General features: G+C 38.2%; 1 protein-coding gene across 1 annotated transcript in view; it reads right to left on the bottom strand.

Moving 5' to 3' along the window:
* The window catches only part of AK9 (adenylate kinase 9), a 123482-nt gene that overhangs the window by 61237 nt on the left and 37899 nt on the right, over positions 1 to 24346 (bottom strand). Inside the window, exons 14-21 of the mRNA XM_044004957.1 lie at positions 22945 to 23102; positions 22827 to 22854; positions 19182 to 19327; positions 13492 to 13648; positions 9783 to 9897; positions 7988 to 8055; positions 5343 to 5504; positions 522 to 599 (exon numbers count right to left, since the gene is read on the bottom strand). Of these exons, the coding sequence (XP_043860892.1) occupies positions 522 to 599; positions 5343 to 5504; positions 7988 to 8055; positions 9783 to 9897; positions 13492 to 13648; positions 19182 to 19327; positions 22827 to 22854; positions 22945 to 23102 (912 nt within the window). The remainder of the gene's footprint in view (positions 1 to 521; positions 600 to 5342; positions 5505 to 7987; positions 8056 to 9782; positions 9898 to 13491; positions 13649 to 19181; positions 19328 to 22826; positions 22855 to 22944; positions 23103 to 24346) is intronic.

The following is a 24346-nucleotide window of genomic DNA, read 5'->3' on the forward strand; positions in this document are numbered from 1 at the left end:
TCAAAGAGGATGGATGTAACAAGAAGCCTATGAGGGAGGTACCAGGAAAGCCAAGTCTTAGGGTTTGCTAGAAGAAAAAAAGAAGAGCCACAGAATGCCATGCATTGTGGTACAATAGGCCTGATGTCACATCAGGATAGCTCTCTTCTCTATATGAATATAGCTTTTTAAAATTTCAAATTAAAAATTTTTTTAATGTTTTTTATTTTATTGTTTATGTTTTTAAATTTTTTTAGAATATAGCTTTTAGAAATTGAAATAGTATTATTTTTTCCAGTTAACAAAATTGGGGGGAGGGGAGGAGAGACAAAAGAAATAAAACGTTTTGATGGAATAGAAGTACACAATTCATTTCAAAACACTTGTGTGTGTGCGTGTGTGTAAAGGAGGTAGTTATAAAAAATGATGCATCATGTGGTATTAGAGAAATACATTAAAAGATAGGTAACAATGTAGGGTGTACTATATGCTTCTTTGTAAGAAAAAAGGAGAAAGAACTACAGGGTGACATTTGATCTAACCTTTTAATGGATCAGTCTCTTCTGAAGCCTCTTCTTGTACTGTCAAGGGTGATGGTTCTTTTAAAACAGAAGAAGTAGCTGTAAAAAACACCCATTTGTTAATGCTTTGTATTATATTTAATATCAATAATAATAGTAATCTTAAGGAATAGTTTCATAATCATTTATGACTACAAAGTGCAACACAACTACGTGGCTGCTGCCCTCTTCCCATCCCAGTTCAGGAGGAATAATTGTGTTGGTGCCTGTTTTAGGTTCCAGGCAATTGCCTACCAACTGCCACAGTGTGGATTTCTTCCTCTGAAAACGGCCTGTTTGTGTCCTTAGACCATTTATCAATCGCAGGATGGTTTTTATAGTAAATCTTATTTATTATAATCTGGTGTTTGGGTTTTCACCTCTTCCTTTCTCTTCAGCAGATGCTGGTTTACCACATAATCACTCATTTGGAGTAGATTTTTTTTTTTTTGCTGACAAATATGGGAAGTGTAATGGATGGAAGGAACTGATTGAGTCTTCTCCCATTTTAAAACTTCTAGAAAGAGCCCGCATTCAGATCGCTTCATTGAATAGTGCCATTTTGATGTCAATTTCTTAGCCTGTTTAAAAGGATATAGGAATTTTACAGAGTAGCAAATGAAGCCTACTACTGAAGACAAAAAGAGAACGGGGCCTGCCACAGTGCTGGTTTTTTGTTGTTCAGTCATTTTAAGGGATGTCCAACTCTTCATGACCCCACTTGAGGTTTTCTTGGCAAAGATACTGGAGTGGTTTGCCATTTCCTTCTCAACATGTTTTGTCCCCCACTCAATTTCTTTTCTTTTTTTTTTTTTAGTGAGGCAATTGGGGTTAAGTGACTTGCCTAGGGTCACAAAGCTAGTAAGTGTTAAGTGTCTGAGGCCGGATTTGAACTCAGGTACTCCTGACTCCAGGACTGGTGCTCTATCCACTGCGCCATCTAGCTGTCCCCCCCCCCCACTCAATTTCATTCAGATTCTGGGCATCTGAGTTAATTTTAGTTTAGGGAAACAGACACTATTATGATTGTTATGCTAATAACTTTTGTACAAATGTCATGAGAGCATGCTGTAATAATAGTAATAATAGCCAATAGTAATTATGATGCTTTATGATTTGCAAAACACTTTAGGTATATTTTTCTCATTTTATACTCCCAAGAAGCTTGTGAAATGAAAATGCTAGGATTGTGCCCCTCTGGTATTCCTAGTAATCAATTTTTCTGCCTAGGAACCAAGAAAGAACCAATTTTTTTATTTAAATTTTTTTGGTAATAAACATTTTTATTTATAGTTTTGGGTTCCAATTTTTATCCCTCTTCACCCCCCTCCCCAGTGGCAATCAATCAGATATGGGTTACACATGTAAGATTATATAAAACAGTATCATATTTGTCATTTTGTACAAGAAAACTTGATTGAAAGAAGGTGAAAAATAGCATGCTTCAGTCTGTTCCATCAATATCAGTTCTTTCTTTGGAGGTGGATAGTATGTTTCATCAATAGATAGTCCTGGGGCAGCTAGGTGGCGAAGTGGATAGAGCACTGGCCCTGGAATCAGGAGTACCTGAGTTCAAATCCGGCCTCAGACACTTAACACTTACTAGCTGTGTGACCTTGGGCAAGTCACTTAATCCCAATTGCCTCACTAAAAAAAAAAAAATAGTCCTTTGGGATTGTCTTGGATCATTGTATTGTTGAGAATAGTTGTCATTCACAGTTTTCATCAAACAATATTGCTGTCTCTGTGTACAATGTTCTCTTGGTTCTGCTCATTTCACTACAGATCATTTCATACATGTCTTTCCAGGCCTTTCCGAAGTCATCCTGCTTATCATTTCTTATAGCACAATAATATTCCATCACCATCATATACCACAATTTGTCTAGCCATTCCCCAACTGATGGATATTCCTTTGATTTCCAGTTCTTAGCTACCACAAAAATAGATGCTAGAAATATTTTTGTACAAATAGGTCTTTTTCTTTTTTGGGGGATGTCTTTGGGTTATAAACCTAGCAGTGGTAATGCTAGATCAAAGGGTATGCACTGTTCTATAGCCCTTTAGGCATAGTTTCAAATTGCTCTCCAGAATGGCTGGATGAAAGAACCCATTTTTGTTAAATTTATTTCTACAGTTAGTCTTCTAACTGGCCTCTTTTTTCTTCATTTATTTATTCGAGCTGAATTGAAGAATTGATGACATCAGTTAAAATCCACTTTCTTAAAATTCCCATGATCACTTTGCACAGCTGCTTTATCCGTAACTAATTAAAAAAAAATCAGACCCAAAGATCCCTAAAGGTTTGGCTGGCTGCACGTGCTTAAGAAAGTGTGTGACTAATAGCTAGATGGGGGTTCTCCATCTTTGCAGCAGGCTGCCTTTCTCTGACCCCTCCTTGGTCTTCTACCCTTAATCATATTATTTCTATTCAGCTTTGCTGACTCTGGACTTTGTTCCTCCACACTTGGATTCTGGCTTGTGTCTTGGCTATGCAATCTTGTTAAACCTGATGACCTGTCGCTTTATTCCCTTCGTTGTCCTAGTTGGTGGAACCCGCCTGTTTGCAGCTTCCTTGTGGACTGTGGGCTCTCTATAACTTGCTGGTATCTCTTGCATCTCGCTATCAGATGTGGGCTTGTCTGGTGCCCAGATGGAGGCCTCTGCTGACCTCTGCTGGCTATGGTGACATCTTAGTGTATTGAACCAATAAACTATATCCTGGAGCCATGCCCTGGATTATGTCACCCATAAACCAACACCTTCTACCCTACCTTCTTATCTCCTAGTCTTCCTCTCTTGTGGCCTTCCAACTTCCATTACTGAATGAAATTGATCATTGTTCTTCTCTCTTGCAGGCCCCAAACATGGCTCTGCATGGAGAAAATATCACTCTGACAGGGAAGATCAGACAATTGTCTATGGAAAACTGTGCCTTCTAGGTTTGGCCCATATTCTTGGTTTAGGTGATTCATCCCCTCTAATTCCTGGGCATGGAGGTCACTTAAGCCACACTGTCTCTGGTCTGATGTCTTCCTACACCCCAAGATGCTCTGATTAAATTTTCTGGGAAGGTAGAGAAACTTCACAGCTTTCTGGTTCAATCAGGTGATTGAACTGAGTAGTAGTGTCCAGATAGCAATAATAACAGGTATTCACTAATTGCTTGCTATGGGCTAGGCACTGAGCTAAGTGCTAGGGATACAAGGAAAGGCAAATCATACCCTTGATGGGTTCAAATCACTGGACATGGACAAACTCCAACCAAGAGCTCCATAAGAAATGGCACTGGTCTGGGGGAAGCTAGGTGGCACAGTTGATAAAGCACCCGGCCCTGAATTCAGGAGGACCTGAGTTCAAATCTGGCCTTAGACCCTTGACACTTACTAGCTGTGACCCTGGGCAAGTTACTTAACTCTCACTGCCCCGCAAAAAAGAAAAGAAAAGAAAAGAAATGGCACTGGTCACTGCTAAGTGCTCTTAGGGATGACAGTAGATAGAGCCTGCAAACGTCAGGCCTGTGACCTTGCCTTTGATTTTTGGAAGAATACTGAAACATATTATTATAGGAATTGTTTGCGAAGATTTAGACAAAGGAAGCAGGAATCATTAAAAGCCAACATGGCCTCCTTAAGTACAAGTTATATCGGGTTGACCTTATTTTCTTTTTCAACAGGGTAACCAGGTTAGTAAACAGGGAGATACTTTGGATGTCATATACTCAGATTACAACTAAATATTAGTTAAAGCCTCCCATATTATTCTTATTGACAAAGAGAGATACTGGATGGATGATAGTACGGTTACATGGATTGTAATGGGTTGATTAACAAGCCCCAAAGAGTAATCAATAGGCCGATGTCAGTTTGAACAGAGATCTCTAATGGAGACTCCTCAAGTTCTCTCCTTGGCCCATATGGTTCAAGTTTTTTAGCAGTCGCTTGGATGAAACCATAGAAAGTATGCTTGTTAAATTTATTTTGTTCAGTTGTTTTTCAGTTGTGTCTGACTCTTTGTGATCCTATTTGGGGTTTTCTTGGCCAAGGTACTGGAGTGGTCTGCCAGTTCCTTCTCCAGTTCATTTTACAAATGAGTAAACTGAGTCAAACTGAGGGATATTCAACATATTGGATGATAGAGTCAGGAACAAAAAAAAATTTCCTGACAGAGGAGAGTGATAGGCTGAGTCTAATGAGATGAAATGTAAATATACACACACACACACACACACACACACACATGTATATAGATAGATAGATAGTTCCAAATATAGGGTTAAAAAATCAGCTTCACAAATACAGGATGATGGAGATGTGGCAAAATAGCAGGGCTTTTTTTTTTTTTTTGCAGGGCAATGGGGGTTAAGTGACTTGCCCAGGGTAACACAGCCGGTAAGTGTCAAGTGTCTGAGGCCGGATTTGAACTCAGGTACTCCTGAATCCAGGACCGGTGCTTTATCCGCTGTGCCACCTAGCCGCCCCCACAGGGCTTTTTTTTTTCAGTACAATTCAAGGTCAATATGAGTCAGCAATATGATATGGTAATTCAGACAGTCAATAAGCATTTATTTGGCACCTATTACATAAGAGCTAGGTGGCCCAGTGGATAAAACATGGGCCCTGGATTCAGGAGGACCCGAGTTCAAATCTGGATTCAGACACTTGCTGTGTGACCTTGGGCAAGTCACTTAACCCTCATTGCCCCACCAAAAAAAAAAAAAAAGAGAGAGAAAGAGAGAATCGGACTGGAAAGGTGCTAAAATGGTGGGTAAAGGTAATGAGACCGTATGAAATGCAGTCTCACCTAACTCGGCCTCTCCCTCAACCTCTGGTTCTGCTGTAACTTCAGACTCCTCTCCTTCCAGTGCTGGTAGCTCAGATTCCACCGTCGTGGCCTCGTGCTCGGTCCCCTCAGCTTCCACTTCTGCCTCAGGCTCCTCGGCAGCTTCAGGTTCAGGTGCAGATCATAGTGGGGAAGGGAAGGAGAGGGGAACAAGCATTTATTAATCACCTAATGTTTTCCAGGTACTTTGTAAATATTACCTCATTTGATCCTCACAACAACCCAGTGAGAAAAGTGCTAATATTTATCTTCATTTTTCTGTTGAGGAAACCTGAGATAAAGGTTAAATGACTTGCCCAGGGTCACAAGCTAGTAAGTGTCTAAGGTCAAATTTGAACTTGGATCTTCCTGACCCCAGGACCAGGGCTCTATCCACTGCCCCACCAACTGCCAGTAACAGCCACCTAGTGCAACCTCTACTTGTCCTCAAACATTAAACTCTTCAGAAGATACCACCTGATGGATTTTTTTTCCCTGTTGCTTTCCTTCTTAGACTTTTGATAAATTTCAGTGGGTTTCTGAGAACCAAATATATATATAAAGAAATACTACCGTGTATAATTCCAAAGAAAAGTATATACCAAGCATTTGCTCTGTTAAGCAATTCCTGTTACGTGGTATTTATGACAGGTAGCAAAAAACCCCAACCCAATTATCTAAGGTCATACAACAAAAGTTTTCAATACTTGTTCTTACTGAGTATTTTGCTAAATGTTTTGTTATAAAGCATTAGTCAGATATTGTCTCCTTCTTGCAGTTTTTCATTATCAAAGACATGACAGTGGCAGAGGTCAACATGTGGTGCATATAGCGACACTGTTCATGAATTCATACAGTTGAGAGCTGGAAGGACCCGTAGATATCATTTAATCTGACCCTTTATTTTTATTTTTATTTCATTTATTTATTTATTTATTTTGGTGAGGCAATTGGGGTTAAGTGACTTGCCCAGGGTCACACAGCTAGTAAGTGTCTGAGGCCGGATTTGAACTCGGGTACTCCTGAATCCAGGGCCGGTGCTTTATCCACTGCTGCTTATCCATCTAGCTGCCCCTGACCCTTTATTTTGAAGATAAGGAAACAGAGGCCCAGAGAATTTCATTGACTTGTCTAACGTTACTTGTCCCATAAGTAGCCAAGGGAGGACTAATGAACAGTACCCAAGCCTCCTTTTCATTCCATAAGTGTGTGAGTTGGTACTGAAGAGTACTAGATTGTTTTATATTGGGAGCTAGCTGGTTTCCTTACTCTGTCTGTCCTATTCAATGGCTCCCTTCTAAAGATGGGCAATATTTCATGTCAGTCTAATGCAAAGCACCAATGCAAGCTTAACTGCATACTATTACTCCCTCTATTTGAGCTTGCCACCTGCCTGGCTCACACTTTCCTTGTGGAAAGAAAGTAATAAAGTTTATTTCTGTCTAAAAGAACTTGACTTCCCCAGTGGGTCAGTGTTGGAGGGGGATCTTAAATTTATCCCTCAGGTGGAGTGGCAGGCTTCCTTTGAATAAAAAGAAAGTGAGGAAATTATGTATATTGAAATCTGCTAGCTTTATTTGCCACCAGATGATTGAAAATTGACTCTAATGTCTATATTCATAAAATCCGGCTGGGCTGGTGGCCCATGCTTGTAATCCTTGCTATTAGGGGACTATGAGTTCAGGATTTCTGAGCTGCCAATGTCCCCAAGAAGTCTGGTACCAATAAAGTGAGCTCCTCGGAGGAGCACTACTAGGATGCCTAAGGAAAAGTCAATGGAGCAGGTCAAAGCTTCTTTGACCATTAGCAATGTGGCTGGACCTATGAGTGGCCACTTTGTGTCCAGCCTGGGCAAGATAGAAAGATGCAGTCTCAAAAAACCCAGAACAAAACAAAAAACCCCCATAAGATCCTAGATTTAGAGCTAGAAAGAACCTGAGAGGTCATATTACGCAATCCTTTCTGTCTGCCTCAGTTTCTTCAACTATAAAATGGGAATCATACTAGCAATTTCCTCCTCCCAGGGTTTGTGAAGATCAGTCAAGATAATATTTATAAAGTGTTTAGTACAGTTTCTGGAACATGGTTGGTGCTTGAAAAATTCTAGTTATTATTATTGTTATTTAAGACATTTGACTTTTGGGTTCCATAAATCTTTGAATATTTAAATCTCTGAATATTTCTGGCAGAGTAGAGATGTAGTTTGTGATTTCATCTCACTATAGTTTGTAATCTAATCAAACTTGCCAATTCTATCTTACCCCAAAAGTTCTACTTATTGAGAAAAGAATCATAGCTTACATGTGTATAGTACTTTATATTTATTTACAAAATGCTTTATACACATTATGTCCTTACCTTTCTTGAGGAAGCTGTTATTACCATCCCCATTATACTAACAAAGAAGTTCAGGCTCAAAGAGGTGAAGGGGTTTTTCCAGGGTCATACAGCTATTAAGTAGAAGAGCCAGGATTCAAATTTAGCAATCCATGAAGTGTCTTTAAGTACCCAGTGTGTATGCAATGTGAACCACAAAGCTTGACACTAACCACAGGTTCCTTTAATTCTTTTGAATTATATTAAATAACACACTACAAAATCATATTACATAGAACAACTATACTTGCCTTCAGTTTTCTCAGTATCTTTTTTCTTACTGTCATCTTCAAATTTAACTGTTGGTTCCTCTGCTTTTCTGAAATGAGAATTTTCCAAAATGAATCTCTTTGCAATTTCATGACTTTAAAGTTCTGCAGACAGAATTAGAGACCTTTTTTTTTTATAATTCTTGCTATCTCTTTCTTTACTTTCACTCCTTTATGTAGCCTCTATTCAAGATTATTTAAACTTAAATGTAAACTTCAATGTTTAATTATGTCCTATAATGGAACCAGTAAATTTTCAGTTCTGTTGGAAGGAGTATCATCACTTTAAGCTCTAAAGAAGTTTCTGAATGGGGGTCTGAACAATGTGCACAGGGAGGAAAAATCTGCCCCAAATCTATGATTCTATAATGTGATCAAATATAGAAGAATATGACAGCATTTGTGGAACAGGGGTTCCCACTGAGGCTGGGCAGATTCTACTTGCAGAAATACTGTCTATTGTGCCAATGGATTATTCTGTTATTATACACACACACACACACACACACAATCCCACAATGTAATTCTTTTTATTTTTGTGATTGTTAATTTCTCCTTTCCTTTCTAAACGGTCTCATCTTCCTTCCAGATCCTCTATAGTCCTCTAGACTCATATATTACCATCCTACACTCTTTGTAACATACCTCTCCAAATGAAAAAAAAAATTAGGGCTTTAAGGGAAGCAACCCCTTCCCCCTCCCAATAGATGGATGATCACTTCCTTTTTCACCTCAGAGACCCTTTCAGGTAGCCAACCTCATGGTACAACCTCCATGGCTAGGACTTAGACCCTAGCCCAAAGGGAACTATATTTGAAACTGCTAGACAAATAGCCCATCAGTAGTCATCAGACCATCACTGTCTGGGTAACTCAGAAATACTAGAGGCCAAAGTTAAGTCTGAGAGGACATTTCATAGCTTTTAATCAGCTAGCAGAGCTTTTGAGAACTTAGGGTCACCTCCATGCTAAGACCATCAGAAGACATAGGTGGAGGGCAGCTACGTGGCAGAGTGGATAGAGCACCGGCCCTGGATTCAGAAAGACCTGAATTCAAATCTGACCTCAGACACTTGACACATACTAGCTGTGTGACCCTGGGCAAGTCACTTAACCCTCGTTGCCCCACAAAAAAAAAAAGAAGAGGAAGAAGACATAGGTGTATACACCCATATACTTAGGTATATGAATACTTCCTTTCTACTTTTTGTCTTCCCAAACTGTAGATTTCAGTTTGCAATGTTATTTTAGGGATAGCTAAATTAGTAAAAATAAAAAAAATACCTAATTTACTGTAGTTCCTTCTACTGAGAGCCTCTTGAGTGCTAATTCTTAAGTGAAAGAAATAACTGTGATGCTAACTGCTAAGATAAACACAACTTCTGCCTAAAAGATGTGAAAACTACTTAGAAAAGTTACAGTTTTCCTTAAAAATTAATTAGGATTGGGACAGCTAGGTGGCGCAGTGGATAGAGCACCGGCCCTGGAGTCAGGAGTACCTGAGTTCAAATCCAGCCTTAGACACTTAACATTTACTAGCTGTGTGACCCTGGGCAAGTCACTTAACCCCAATTGCCTCACTAAAAAAAAAAAAAAAAAAGGAAAAAAAAATGAATTAGGATTTGTGCTAACTAGCAGATAATTATTTTGTATTATAAAAATCTCACCAATAAGAATTAGCAAAATCAACTGGATAGCTGTAATACATTATTAAATGTTCTTTTACTATCTTTCTTAATATTTAAAATAGGTTAATTAATATACCAAGCAGACTTTACCTCTGAGATTGTTCAAGTATCCTAATTTCTTCTGCTTCTTCATTTTTTCTTGTCATTACTTTAGCAACAATATCAGATTTGTTCTCTAAAAACAGCCTATTCAGTAAAAATTTTCCTGTAATACAATTTTCAAAAAATAATTTTACATTGCTTTTACAACTTTTAAAATAGTGGTTTATAGTTTAAAAATTGAAAGTAGAAGTTACTGACTTTCTATACCTGGGAATCTATAATCTATTCATTATAACAGTTACAAATCTTATTATGAGATGGATCTATATTTTATTACTTCAACTGAAGTACTATATTTTGACCAAGAACAATAGGATTTTAGATTTGGAGATCGAAGGCATTTTGTTTTTGTTTTTGTTTTTGGTGAGGCAATTGGGGTTAAGTGACTTGCCCAGGGTCACACAGCCAGTAAATGTTAAGTGTCTGAGGTCGGATTTGAACTGACGTCCTCCTGACTCCAGGGCCAGTGCTCTATCCACTGCGCCACCTAGCTGCCCCTAGAAGGCATTTTTTAAAGGATTTTTTCCCTCCTGGAAAATTTTCTTTAAATATGTTGCACTCAAAACAAATTGTTATATTACAAAGAGAATACATTTAGTTTTGCTTATATTTTACAAGGTCTTTCTCCTTGGACTAAAAAAGGGACAAAACCATATAGCTCCTGTCCTGGGCATCATATTGCTCATTTAGGAATTATAACAGGCACTAGTATTAGACCATCTCTCACCCACCTAGAAATGCTCTTCACATGCTCTCTGTTTAAGAGGGAGAGATTATTCAGTAGATAGTCCAGACAAAATTGCAGGGGCTACTGAGGCAACTAAACCCACCTCAGCTTTTTTTTTTAAATCAAAAAATATTATGCCCCAAAGATGATAAAACGGTGCATACCCTTTGACCCAGCAATACTACTACTAAGTCTATATCCCAAAGAGATCAAAGAAGAGGGAAAAGGGCTCATTTGTACAAAAACATTTATAGCAGCTCTTTGTGTTAGCAAAGAATTTGAAACTGAGGAGATGCCCATTAATTGGAGAATGGCTGAAAAAACTGTGGTATAAGATTGTGATGGAATACTATTGCACTATAAGAAATGATTAGCAAGATGGTTTCAGAAACACCTGGGAAGACTTATATGAACTGATACAAAGTGAAGTGAGTAGAACCAGGAAAACACTGTACACATTAGCAGTAATACCACAACAATGATCAACTGTGAATGACTTAGCTACTCTGATCAAGACAATGATCTAAGACAATTCCAAAAGATCCTTGATGAAAGATGCTATCCACCTCCAGAGAAAGAACTGATAAAATTCTGTCAGCAGATTGAAGCATACTTTTTTTACTTTATTTTGTTTTTGCTTTTTCCCCTAACATGGCTAATATGGAAATGTGTTTTGCATGACTTCATATGTATAAATGATAACATATTGCTTGCCTTCTCAATGAGTGAGGGAGGACTGAAAGGGTTGAAGAGAATTTGGAACTCAAATTTTTAAAAAAGTATGTTGAGCCAATCTACCTACTCAATACCATCCCAATTAAATTATAAAAAAATTTATTGAGGTAGAAAAATAATAACAAAATTCATAGGGAAGAACAAAAGGTCAAGGATATCAAAGGAATTAATGAAAAAAAATATAAAGAAGTTTAGTAGTACCGGACCTTAAACTATATTGCAATGTGGTAATTATCAAAACTATACAGTATTGCCTAAAATATAGAAAGATGAAACAGTAGAACAGAGTAGGCATACTATACCCAGAAGCAAATAATTATAGTAACCTAGAATTCACTATTAGGTAAAAATTGTTGAGAAAACTGGAAAACAGTCTAGTAGATACTAGGTATAGACCAATATCTTACCCTATTTAACAAGATAAGGTCAAAATAGATGCATGATTTAGATATATTTATTTGTTTTTTTTTAAGCGAGGCAATTGGGGTTAAGTGACTTGCCCAGGGTCACACGGCTAGTAAGTGTTAAGTGTCTGAGGCCGGATTTGAACTCAGGTACTCCTGAATCCAGGGCCGGTGCTCTATCCACTGCGCCACCTAGCTGCCCCATGATTTATATATAAAGGGACATATCATAAGTAAATTAGACGACCATGGAACATATTTTTTACCAGACTTATGGATAGGAGAAGAAATTATGAATAAACAAGAAAAACAGCATTGTGAGATGTAAAATGGATAATTTTGATTATATTAAATTAAAAAGGTTTTGTACAGATAAAACCAAAGTAGCCAAGATTAAAAAGAAAGAAGAAAATAGGGGGAAAATGTTATGGATAGTTTTTCAGATAAAGGTCTCATATTACAAGTATATAGAGAACTTTGTCAAATTCAGAAGAATATGAGTCATTCCCCAATTGATAAAAATGGTCCAAGGATCTGAATAAGCTGTTTTCAGAAGAAGAAATACGTGCTCTCGCTCTCTCTGTATAAATGTATATGTATATACATATGTGTATATATGTATGTGTGTGTGTGTGTATATATATATATATATATTAGTCATGTGGAAAAATACTCAAACATTATTGATTAGAGAAATACAAATTCAAATAATTTTGAGATATTATCTTATACCAATCAGATTGGCTAAATGATAGAAGGGGAAAATGACAAATGTTGGAAGGGATGTGGAAAAATTGGGATACTAATTGCTAGGTGGCACAGTAGATAGAACACCAGGTTTGAAGTCAGGAAGACCTGAGTTCAAATCTGGCCTCAGACATTTACTAGTTATGTGATCCTCAGCAAGTCACTTAAACCTGTTTACCTCAGTTTCCTCACCTGTAAAATGAACTGGAGAAGGAAATGGCAAAGCACTCCAGTATCTTTGCTAAGAAAACCCCAAATGGGGTCATGAAGAGTCAGGCATGACTCAAAACCAATTAATCAACAACAAACACACTGTTGATGGAATTGTGAACTGATCCAACCATTTTGGAAAGCAATCTGGAATTATGCCCAAACAGTTATAAAGCTATATATATTCTTTGACCCAAGGTCTGTTTCCCAAGGTGATCAAGGTAAAAGGAAAAGAACATATATGTTCTAAAATATTTGTAGCAGCTCTCATTGTGGTGGCAAAGAACTGGAAATTGAGGGGAATGGCTGAACAAGTTGTGGTATATAATTGTGATGGAATACTATTGTGTCATAAGAAATGATGAGCAGGATGGTTTCAGAAAAAACCTGGGAAGACTTATATAAACTGATACAAAGTAAAGTGAGTAGAACCAGGAAAACATTGTACAAAGCAACAGCAATACATAACAACAATCAACAATGAAAGACTTAGTTACCCAGTCAAGACAATGATCTAAGACAATTTGACAGGGCCCATGATAAAAAGTGCCATCCACCTCTGGAGAAAGAACTGATAAATAGAAGTAATAGTATGAATAAATAGAATAATGAATAAATAGAAGCATGCATAGTATGGTATATATATGTGCATATATATAATAGACATACACACACACACACTTATATATCTGTGTCAAATGGTGGCCTTCTCTAGTACAGGGTGGAGAAGGAGGGAGGGAGACAGTTTGGAACTTAAAATGTAACAAAATAAATAAGTTTAATTTAAAAAATGAATGTCAAAAGACATTATCATGTAGCAGTGATGTGGAATGGGGAATTTCATTTCTTGTTAAAATGATGAATATTTACCAACCTTGATTTTCTGAATCATCTAATACGACAACGATATCAGGAAGAATTCCTTTATTGCTTAAGGCTACCCACAGTTCTCGAATCATAGGGACATTATCCATCACCCATCCTCCATTCTTTGGTGCACCAGGGAATCTATCTTTGTTTTTCTCAGCAAGCTGTGGTAAAGTTGTAAATTTGTATTATAATCACGACTTGAGATGGGAGGAATAACATGGAAGGTCACTATTCTTCTATCTTTGAGGCTCTAATCTATGGCTTTTTCACTTTTTTTGTGTGTCATGCAGTCTGGTGAAACCCTTCTTAAAATAATGTTTTTAAATGCATAAAATAAAACACAAGGAATTATAAAAGAAGTCACTTAATTGAAAAATATTTATAAAATATTTTTAAAAACCACGTTCATGAACCCCAGGTTAAGAACTCCTGCTCTAAGTTAAGTGTATAGGACCTATTTTATATTGGGAGCACCATGCACCACTGACTTATGGGGCAGGGAGGAGGGAAATAAATTGAGGACTATATATGCATTCCGCCTCACTAATAAAGAATAGGGAACATAAAGTTTAATTCTGCAACAACAGCAAATGCTAAAACCAAAATGTAATGTCTGGTCACATTAGGTAAGAGGGGGGAATGGGGATAGGGAAGTGAAGGAGAAAGGGAGAAAGCTAAAAGCAGAAAGGAAAAAAGGGGAAGGAAGAAAAAACAAAATGAGGGATGGTAGGTGAAAGAGATATATAAATTTTCCTTTTTTTCTATCAGACTTTGAAAGTCCTGCCATCTGGTTAATGTAGTTTGATAGCTTAGCTGTCTTCCCTATCCATCCTTTACACTTTGATCCTCAGTGCCCAGGGTCGTTGTATTTGGACCTGAAATCCAATTCAACTTTTGATTATAAGTTGAGACTTTGGGGGCAGCTAGGTGGCACAGGAGGACATGAGTTCAAATTTGGCCTCAAACACTTGACACTTACTAGCTGTGTGACCCTGGGCAAGTCACTTAACTCTCATTTGCCCTGCAAAAGTTGAGACTTTAAACTTGTACAGTCAGTGTGAATGCCTTATTCAGCGGGAGGCAGTAAGGAGATAATATATGGAAAGTGTTTTGTAAACCTTACATCGCTATAGAAATGTGAGCTATAAATATTATAATTCTTACAATGGGGGCAACTAGGTGGCACAGTGGATAGAGCACCAGCCCTGGATTCAGGAGGACTTGAGTTCAAATCCGGCTTCAGACACTTGACATTTACTAGCTGTGTGACCCTGGGCAAGTCACTTAACCCTAATTTCCTCAAAAAACCCCACCCCAAACACATAATTCTTACAACAGACAATTGCAGTAAAAAAAAAAAGGTACACTCTGTTTTATGGTCACTCTGATGGACCCTAGAACTTGATCACTTGTTTCCCTCTGTGTGCCAAAACACTGGTCAAAGGAGAGCCAGTGGGTAGTGCATTATCACTATGAGTGGAAAAAAAATTTCGTGTACATGCTCCACCAACAATGGGGTAACAAGGTAAGAAGTTTTCTAATAACTATGCCCCAGTTCATTATCCTGGGAACAGCAAAGAAACTTTACAAGCATCAAAGTGACCGCAAGTTGGACATACGGAAGGGAAACCCAAGGGCAGGAGGGGAAGGGCTGGTGTGGAATTGAGAAATGTACTCTCTCAAATTATTATTATTCTAAAAAAACAAATATAATTCTTGACACTCTCTCCCTCTCCAAGTTATCTTGTTCTTACTTATCTACATAAATATTGCATCCCCTTTGATCAAATGTAAGTTCTTTATGGGCAGAGACTGCCTTTAGTTTTGTCTTTATATCCTCAGAGGTCCAGCAGTGTCAAGCACATAATGTGTATTTAAGAAATGCTTACTTGATTAAATTGAATACAACAGTAGAATGCTATGAGTTAATGAAATCAGTAGTCACTCTTGTCAACACAGACTTGTGGATAACACAAGATTTCTCAAAAGAGTGCGGACAACAGATTGATGACAGGTGCACATTCTTCTGCAAAGATTTTTCCTTTTCTGAAATATTACTGTCTGCTTTTAGCTACAGGATTTTTTCCGTTAAAAAATTTCTTAGCTTACCATACATCAACTAAAATGAGCACTTCCATATGCATATCAGAACAGAGCAGATGGCTGTTAGCTTTGTAGTTAAAGATTTGTCTTAAATTCCCATACCTTAGTTAACTATTTAATGAGCCAACAAAAATTCCTGAATCAGAAGTGTTACATCAGCACACATATAATCATAATCAGGGGAAAGAATTTGTAGAAACCCAAATAGATTTACTGCAATCATCTACCATTTGACAGGAAAGCCTTCATGGAAAATTTCAGTGCACGGTTATCAATTCATTTCAACACAACCTTTAAACACCTACTGTGTGTGGAGCAGTGAGATAACTAGGAAGTACTTAACAATGATTTTTTCCCCATCCATTCATTCATAAACACTGTGAGATCTAAAACTCAGACTTTAAATTTATTTAAAGATAGCGTCCCTGCCCCGAAGGAGTTGTTAGCCCTGAAGTCTAATTGTTTTTGTTTTGGTTCAATTATGTCTGACTCCTGGATAGAGCTCTGGTCCTGGTGTCAAGAGGACCTGAGTTCAAATCTCAGATCAAAAGTTTACTAGCTGTGTGACCCTGGGCAAATTACTAAACCCCAATTACCTCAAACATCCAGAGCCATCTCCAGTCATCCTGATCTATATCTTGCCACTGGACCCAGATGGCTCTGGAGGAGAGAGTGAAGTTAGTGACCTTGCACAGCCTTCCCTCACTGAAATCCAATTCGCTGCAAGTCATGACATCACCTCCCCAGTGTCATGGTCCTCTTTGAGAACAAAGAACAAATAACAACATCAGTGACTTATGACCCCATTTGGGATTTTCTTGGCAAAGATATTGGAGCCTTTCTGATTCCAAGCTCAGTGCTCTATCCACTGCACCGTGTACTTGTCCAATTGTTAGCACCATAACTAGAGAAATCTCTTAGGGATTTAGGAATATTTGCTGGCTCGTCAAATGGTTAACTACAATATGGGAATTTAAGGAACCAGATGGAATATGTTAGAATTATACCGATGTGCTTAATATCTGCACATTATTAGCTGTGGCTATTTAAATATTTGGAAGGGCTGTTACTGGTTACTACTGGATAATTTAGACGGTTACAATCCTGTTCCCTTGAGGGGGATTTGATTGTTTACTGAGTAAAAATGATACCCAGGGGAAGCTTTTAGGGTTCAAGAAAGGGGAAATTATGGGGCAGCTAGGTGGCGCAGTGGATAAAGCATCGGCCCTGGATTCAGGAGGACCTGAGTTCAAATCCGGATTCCGACACTTGACACTTACTAGTTGTGTGACCCTGGGCAAGTCACTTAACCCTCACTGCCCTGCAAAAAAGAAAAGAAAGAAAGAAAGAAAAAAGGGGAAATTATATAGTCTGGGCTTCCTGGAAAATTTCCATGTGATAGAGGGTCAGTTATGCAGTAAGAATGGGATCTCTGAAGATAATGCCCAGATATACTCCAGTTCTACACTTCTGATACAGCTTCCTCCATCCCATCAGCTTAAGGGATATTACTTATGAGGGTTGATTGACAAAGCACATCCCAAAATAACTATGATACAGAATAATATAGGAGGGGTACATAAGAGAGGTACTACAGATAGTGTTGTGTGAGGTCCGGTGGAGTTATCCATGAATAGAAAGCATCAGGAAAGACTTAATGGAGGAAGTAGCATTTGTGGGAAGGGAATAAGTATTTAAAAAGCACCTACTGTGTGCCAGGCACTGAGCTAAGCTGTTTGCATAAATATTTGATCCTCATGACAACCCTGTGAAGTGGGTGCTATTATTACCTCTATTTTACAGTTGAGGCAAATAGAGGTTAAATGATTTATCCAAAATAAATTAGACAGCTAGTAATGGTCTGAGACTGGATTTAAAATCAGGTCTTCCTGACTCCAGGTCTGGTATTCTCTCCATTGTTCCATTTTCAAAAAGACTTTGGAAAGACAGAAGAGGAGGCTTGGTAGTTCTTTCTGTTCTTTCAGCCATGATTTTTAAAAGTATTAACAAGGTCAAAGATTTTTTTCCACCCTTTTGGTAGCTTCTGTTCCTTTAGATAACTTGAATATTGGTTCCTCAATACCTTCCAAAATCTTTCTCCTCCAAACCATACGTCCCTCTCTCCTTCTCTATGTATATGCATATTATTATACGTTAATGACATAGGCTCTGATTATAACAACTCCAGTATTCTTTTTTTTTTTTTTTTTAGTGAGGCAATTGGGGTTAAGTGACTTGCCCAGGGTCACACAGCTAGTAAGCGTTAAGTGTCTGAGGCTGGATTTGAACCCAGGTACTCCTGACTCCAGGGCTGGTGCTCTATCCACTGTGCCACCTAGCTGCCCCTCCAATATTCTTAATTATAGCTCCTTTATGGCCTTAGTCACATCATGGCTTTGATGAAGCTACCTAGTTGTGATGTGGTGATTTAGGTGGCACAGGGGCCTGAAATCCAGAAGACCTGGGTCAAATGCAGCCTCAGACATTACCTGTACTACCTTGATCACGTCACTTCACCTTTATTTGCCTCAGTTTCTTCAACCGTGAAAGATGGATAATAATAGCACCTGCCTTAGTTTGTTGTAAAGATGAAATGAGATATTTATAGTGTTTAGCACAATCCCTTCCCTTCCTTCCCTCCCTCCTTCCTTCCCTCGCCCCTTCCTTTCTTCCTTCTTTTCTTTCTTTCTTTCTTTCTTTCTTTCTTTCTTTCTTTCTTTCTTTCTTTCTTTCTTTCTTTCTTTCTTTCTTTCTTTCTTTCTTTCTTTCTTTCTTTCTTTCTTTCTTTCTTTCTTTCTTTCTTTCTTTCTTCCTTCCTTCCTTCCTTCCTTCCTTCCTTCCTTCCTTCCTTCCCTCCCTCCCTTCCCTCCCTTCCTCCCTCTCTCCCATGGCCAGGAACCCTATTTTATGATTTTCCAGTAAGAAGCTCCCCTCATCCTGTCAATTCTTAGGACAGCTCCTCCTAATTTACCTGCCACAAAAGCCACCCACACTGATTGGTCACAGTGGTCACAGATGCTTAGAGGCTGATTCTTGAAAGCTAATTCACACTGACTAAGGAAGGCCAGCATTTGTATAACTGCTCTTTAAAGATGATAGAGGAGTGGTCACTGCAACATGAACTGGCCACTCTTGCTGGGAAGTTTACCTTGCTGTTTATAGTTTGCAAGGTCTGGAATTAGTCTCTATATAACCCAAATTAAGCACACCAAAGTTACTGAGAAAGAGGGAATGGTTTCTATGGTGCCAATCTAGGTCTCTCAATTTGGGTTGGGTTCTTAACCTCGGGTTTATGAAGTCCTCTTCCCTCCTCTCCTTTCCTCTCTTCCCCTCCCCTCTCCTCCTCCTTACTCTTCCTTTTTTCACATTTTCATAACTGAATTTCAATAGAAATGAGTTCCATTATTATCTCGTGTCCTTTATATTATGCATTTAAAAACATTATCCTGAGAAGAGGTCCATAAGGCTTCACCAGGCTGCCTGAAGTGGTCATGACACCAAAATGGTTTATGACTATATTATTAATGTAACAAATATTACACTGTTACTTCAAACCATATACTGTTAAGACTTATAGTCTACAATGCTTACATTTTTATAGACTTGGTCCAACACATCAGCTTGTTGCTCAAATTGAAGTTCAATTGGAACTTCCTTTGCAATTTTCATGGCTTCTTCAACCAATTCCTGGACATCCGGATGATTGGCAGTTACCACTGTTTCTGAAGAATCTGTTTCTTTTAGATATGAAGTTGGGTTTTTAAAAAAAGTTCATTAAATATTACTATCATTGCATGAGCATTTCAGCTAGGCGATGGGCAATCTGACAATAAGAAGTGGTCATCAAATACCCGACCCCCCAAGAGAATCATTCTTGTTGGTACTGCCTTTACATCCCTATAGCATTGTACCAATAAGGGGAAAACTGGTTAAGAAATATCACAAAAGACAAAGTTGCTGATGAAGGACTACTATTATTGTTATTATTTAACAAGTTCCTGGTCATTCTACTTTTTTCCCAAGAAATTTGAGTACCTGGCTTCATAGTGTTTTTTGCATCCCAACCCTGCCTTCATAATTCAAGATGTAGGTCAATGTCCTCTCAAACACCTTGGACTACCAAGTTCACTGACCTCCTCAATTCCCATGACCTCCACTTTTACTCTACCAGTCCCACACAGAGGGATATGTTCAGGGTCATAGCCTACATTTCACCATCATCCATAACTATTCTTCCTCCATGATTTCTTTTCTTTTTTTGGTGAGGCAATTGGGGTTAAGTGACTTGCCCAGGGTCACACAGCTAGTAAGTGTTAAGTGTCTGAGGCCGGATTTGAACTCAGGTCCCCCTGACTCCAGGGCCGGTGCTCTATCCACTGCGCCACCTAGCTGCCCCCCCTTCATGATTTCTAACTCTAAAATTCTTCTCTCACAAGCTATCCTTTTTTCTTGACTTCTGTTTTACCCCTAAATCAATTCCTTGTGTCCACTGCGGCCCTCTTTGTTCTCCCAGTCTGCTGTGGTCCAGCTTTCCTCCCTTCACAATATGGCTGTAGGGAAGTCATTTAATCTCTGTTTGCCTCCGTTTCCTCAACTGTAAAATGGGGATAAGAATAGCACCCACCTTACAGGGTTGTTGTGAGGATCAAATGAGATAATTATTTGTAAAGCACTTAGCATAGTGTTTAATGGATGTTTATTCCTTCCTTCCTTCCTTCTTTCCCTCCCTCCCTCATTCCTTCCTTCCTTCTTTCCCTCTTCCCTCCCTTCCTCCCTTCCTACTAGCACAATGCTCTACATATAATAGAAGCTTAGTAAGTTTTTGTTGACTAGAACACAACTTAATAACATGGTTTAAATTTCAAGATCACTATAAAAGCACTTCGATCAGGATTTACTGTTTCATCATCATTATTATTTTGTTCTAGATGTAGTCAGTCTCACTGTAGGGTATTTAACATAATGGACACTGTATAACACCAAGCAATTACTTGACTATAGTCCCCAGACTATCACATTCTTCAGAAGAGAAATAAAACTCATCATACTAAGGCTCTCAGAAGAATTTGTCTTTCCTATTTGTTCTCTCACAACCCTATAAAGAAGGCAGGGAGGGCTGCAACACTAAATTTACTTGTGTGTTTTTTCTTCATTCCATTCAAGAGGTTCCCCCCCCCCCCCGAAATCCATCATTGACAAATTGTCTTGAAGGTCAGTAGTACAAAAAAAAAGTGTTAGTCAAAGCAACTGAAGACACTCCCCTAGAAGGGAAAGTATATTTCTGGCTATGAGATTTAAGGTCCCTGTTTTACCATAAAAGAAGCTGCCTTTTAAAAAAAATTTTCTGAGCAAGCTAGCTACTAAATCATATGAATGTGGTATTATGTCCATTTTACAGATGGGGGAAGCAAGGAACATTTTTAGTTATATGACTTATGTTGGCATTTATTAAATGCCTAGTAGGTCCCAGGCATTAAGGATATAAATGCAAAAACAAGAAACAATCTGTAGCAGGAAGTATTTTCCCCAATATGACAGAGATAACCTAATTCCACTAAACTACTTAAAATATTAGCACCTTTGGGGAAAAAACCCAAACACATCACAAACCATTTTCTCTATTTTCCACATCTAATTTTTAACAATTCAAGTTCTAAAGTCATGTTATATATGAACAATACTTTGTAAAACACTTTTCACTTTCCTCTTTCCTTTTTTTCCAAGAAGAATTGTTTTGTTTTCTTAAATATAAAAAAAATACCTCAAATATCAATTTACCATCTTTGATTTCACGAACTGGTGCTTCCTGGTCTGTTTTGGAGTCAGTATCATCTACAGATTCAGTGACTTGTTTGACACTGGTTGCTGAAGTAGCTTCCTTACCTAAATAATATAATATAATAAAAATATTTATCTTTTTTTTTTTTTTAGTGAGGCAATTGGGGTTAAGTGACTTGCCCAGGGTCACACAGCTAGTAAGTGTTAAGTGTCTGAGGCCAGATTTGAACTCAGGTACTCCTGACTCCAGGGCCGGTGCTCTATCCACTGTGCCACCTAGCTGCCCCCAAAATATTTATCTTTTAGAAGGTATAGAAACATCTACTTCGCTTTATCTTTTTATGAAAGGTGGACGCAGGGCATATCTGCTTAAAATGCTGTAGTTTGTTCAATACTCCAGTATAAATCTTGGACTTATGAATGAGCTTGAAATATTCATAGGGTCATAAGAATTTGCAGCCAGAATATGGAAATGTGTTTTGCATGATTTCACATGTATAATTGATATCTCATTTCTTGTCTTCTCAATGGGTAGGAGGGAGAGAATTCAGAACTCAAAATTTTAAAATAAATTAATATTTAAATAAAATAAATAATAAATGGGGCGGGAGGGGGATCAAATTTGCAGCCAGAAAGACCTTTAAAGATCTAGTCTGGGGGGCAGCTAGGTGGCACAGTGGATAAAGCACTGGCCCTGGATTCAGAAGGACCTGAGTTCAAATCAGCCTCAGACACTTGGCACTTCCTAGCTATGTGACCCTGGGCAAGTCACTTAACCCTCATTGCCCTGTCCAAAAAAAAGATCTAGTCCATCCCTTTCATTTTACATATAAGGAATCTAAGGCCCAAAGTCATATGTGAAGTGTAAAATCAGAATTCATAGTTTGAGGTTTTTGATACCAGTGCTTTTCCCATCACATTATTCTTCTAATGGATTTACTATGGTACTAGGAAAAAAACAACCCTCCAACCAAAATTATTTACTAAGATTTTTAACCCACAGTTGTAGGTAAGGACATATTTTTCTTATTTGATTTCCCCTATTTAAATTTTTTTATTTTTTGCGGGGCAATGAAGGTTAAATGACTTGCCCAGGGTCACAGCTAGTAAGTGTCAAGTGTCGGAGGACAGATTTCCCCTATTTTTGATATCTGAATCCATGTGTTCCTCAAAGTTTTTAGGAGTATGTTGGTTAAGGGAGGGACAAGGAGAGCAATACAGAATATAAGCTCTTGAGAGATAGAGTGGTCAGGACAAGGAATTTATGTAACTTGTGCAAAGCTCTGAAGACCTTAGAGACAGTGGTCTGTTTTTCCAGCAGTAGTCTAGGTCTGGGGAGGCAAGTCACTTAACCCCAATTGCCTCACTAAAAAAAAAAATCGATTACAATGTAAAAAATAAATAAATAAATTCAGTGCCTCAATACACACTCAGAAAATTAAGCATATATTTATTTACCCTCTTTTTCATTGTCCTGATCTTCAAGCTTTTGTTCTGAGGTTCGCTTTTCTATGTCTTTTTCTTCTGTGGTTTTTTCTTCTGTGGTTTTTTCTTCTGCGATCTTTTCTTCTGCGGCTTTTTCTTCTGCGCCTTTTTCTTCTGCGCCTTTTTCTTCTGTGCCTTTTTCTTCTGTGGTTTTTTCATCGGTGGTTTCTTCCTCCCCGATTTTTTTTGGTGAGTCTAGTTTTGAATCATCAGACTTTTCTTCATCTTCTTCTCTTATTTCCTTATACTCTACAAGTCAGTAATAGATTTTGTCAGCAAATGGTATTTTCATTTTAAAAATGAAAACAAACAGAAAGACCTCCTAACATACACACACAAAATAACAGTGACAAATAAAAAAAAGAAACAGAACATGTCACACTGGTACACCCCACCCCAACTCCTTCCACCAAAAAACAAACAAACAAAAAGAGCCAGCCATGGTTATACATGCCTATAATTCCAGCTATCAAGGAAGCTGAAGCTGGTAGATCTTTTCAACATTTGTTTTTATAAGATTTCTGGTTCCAAATTTTTCTTCCTCCCTCCCCTCCCCTCTCCCCAAGACAGCAAGCAATCTGATATAAGTTATATATGTACATTCACATTAAACATATTTCCACATTAGTCATGTTGTGAAAGAAGAATCAGAACAAAAGGGAAAAACCTCAAGAAAGAAAAACAAAATAAAAAGGTAAAAATAGTATGATTCAATCTGCATTCAGATCCCATGGTTCTTTTTTTGGATGTGGAGAGCATTTTCCATCATGAGTCCTTTTGAATTGTCTTGGATCACTGTATTGCTGAGAAGAGCCAAGTCCATCACAGCTGATCATCACACAATGTTGCTATCACTGTGTACAATGTTCTCCTGGTTCTGCTCACTTTACTAAGCATCAGTCCACTTAAGACTTTCTAAATTTTTTGGAAATCTATCTACTCATCATTTCTTTCTTTTTTTGTTTTTGTTTTTGTTTTTTTTTTGCAGAGCAATGAGGGTTAAGTGACTTGCCCAGGTCATACAGCTAGTGTCAAGTATCTGAGGCTGGATTTAAACTCAGGTCTTCCTAAATCCAGGGCCGGTGCTTTATCCACTGCACCACCTAGCTGCCCCCTACTCATCATTTCTTATAGCACAATAGTATTCCATTACATTTATATGCCACAATTTGTTCAAGCCATTCCCCAATTGATGGACATCCCTCAATTTCCAATTCTTGGCCACCACAAAGAGAGCTGCTATAAATATTTTTGTATATGTGGGTCCTTTTACCTTTTTTATGATATCTTTGGGATATAGACCTCGTAGTGGGTCAAAAGGGTATGAACAGCCCCATAGCTCTTTGGGCATAGTTCCAAATTGCTCTCCAGGACTGGTGGATCTTTTGAATTCAAGAATTCTGAACTTCAGTGTATGAAACCAACCAGGTGTCACCACTAAGTCTAGAATCAATATGGTTAGTTTCTATGAGTGGAGGGGAGAAAGTCAGCAG

This window comes from Dromiciops gliroides, chromosome 4 (assembly GCF_019393635.1).
Source record: "Dromiciops gliroides isolate mDroGli1 chromosome 4, mDroGli1.pri, whole genome shotgun sequence".
Lineage (NCBI taxonomy): Eukaryota > Metazoa > Chordata > Mammalia > Microbiotheria > Microbiotheriidae > Dromiciops > Dromiciops gliroides.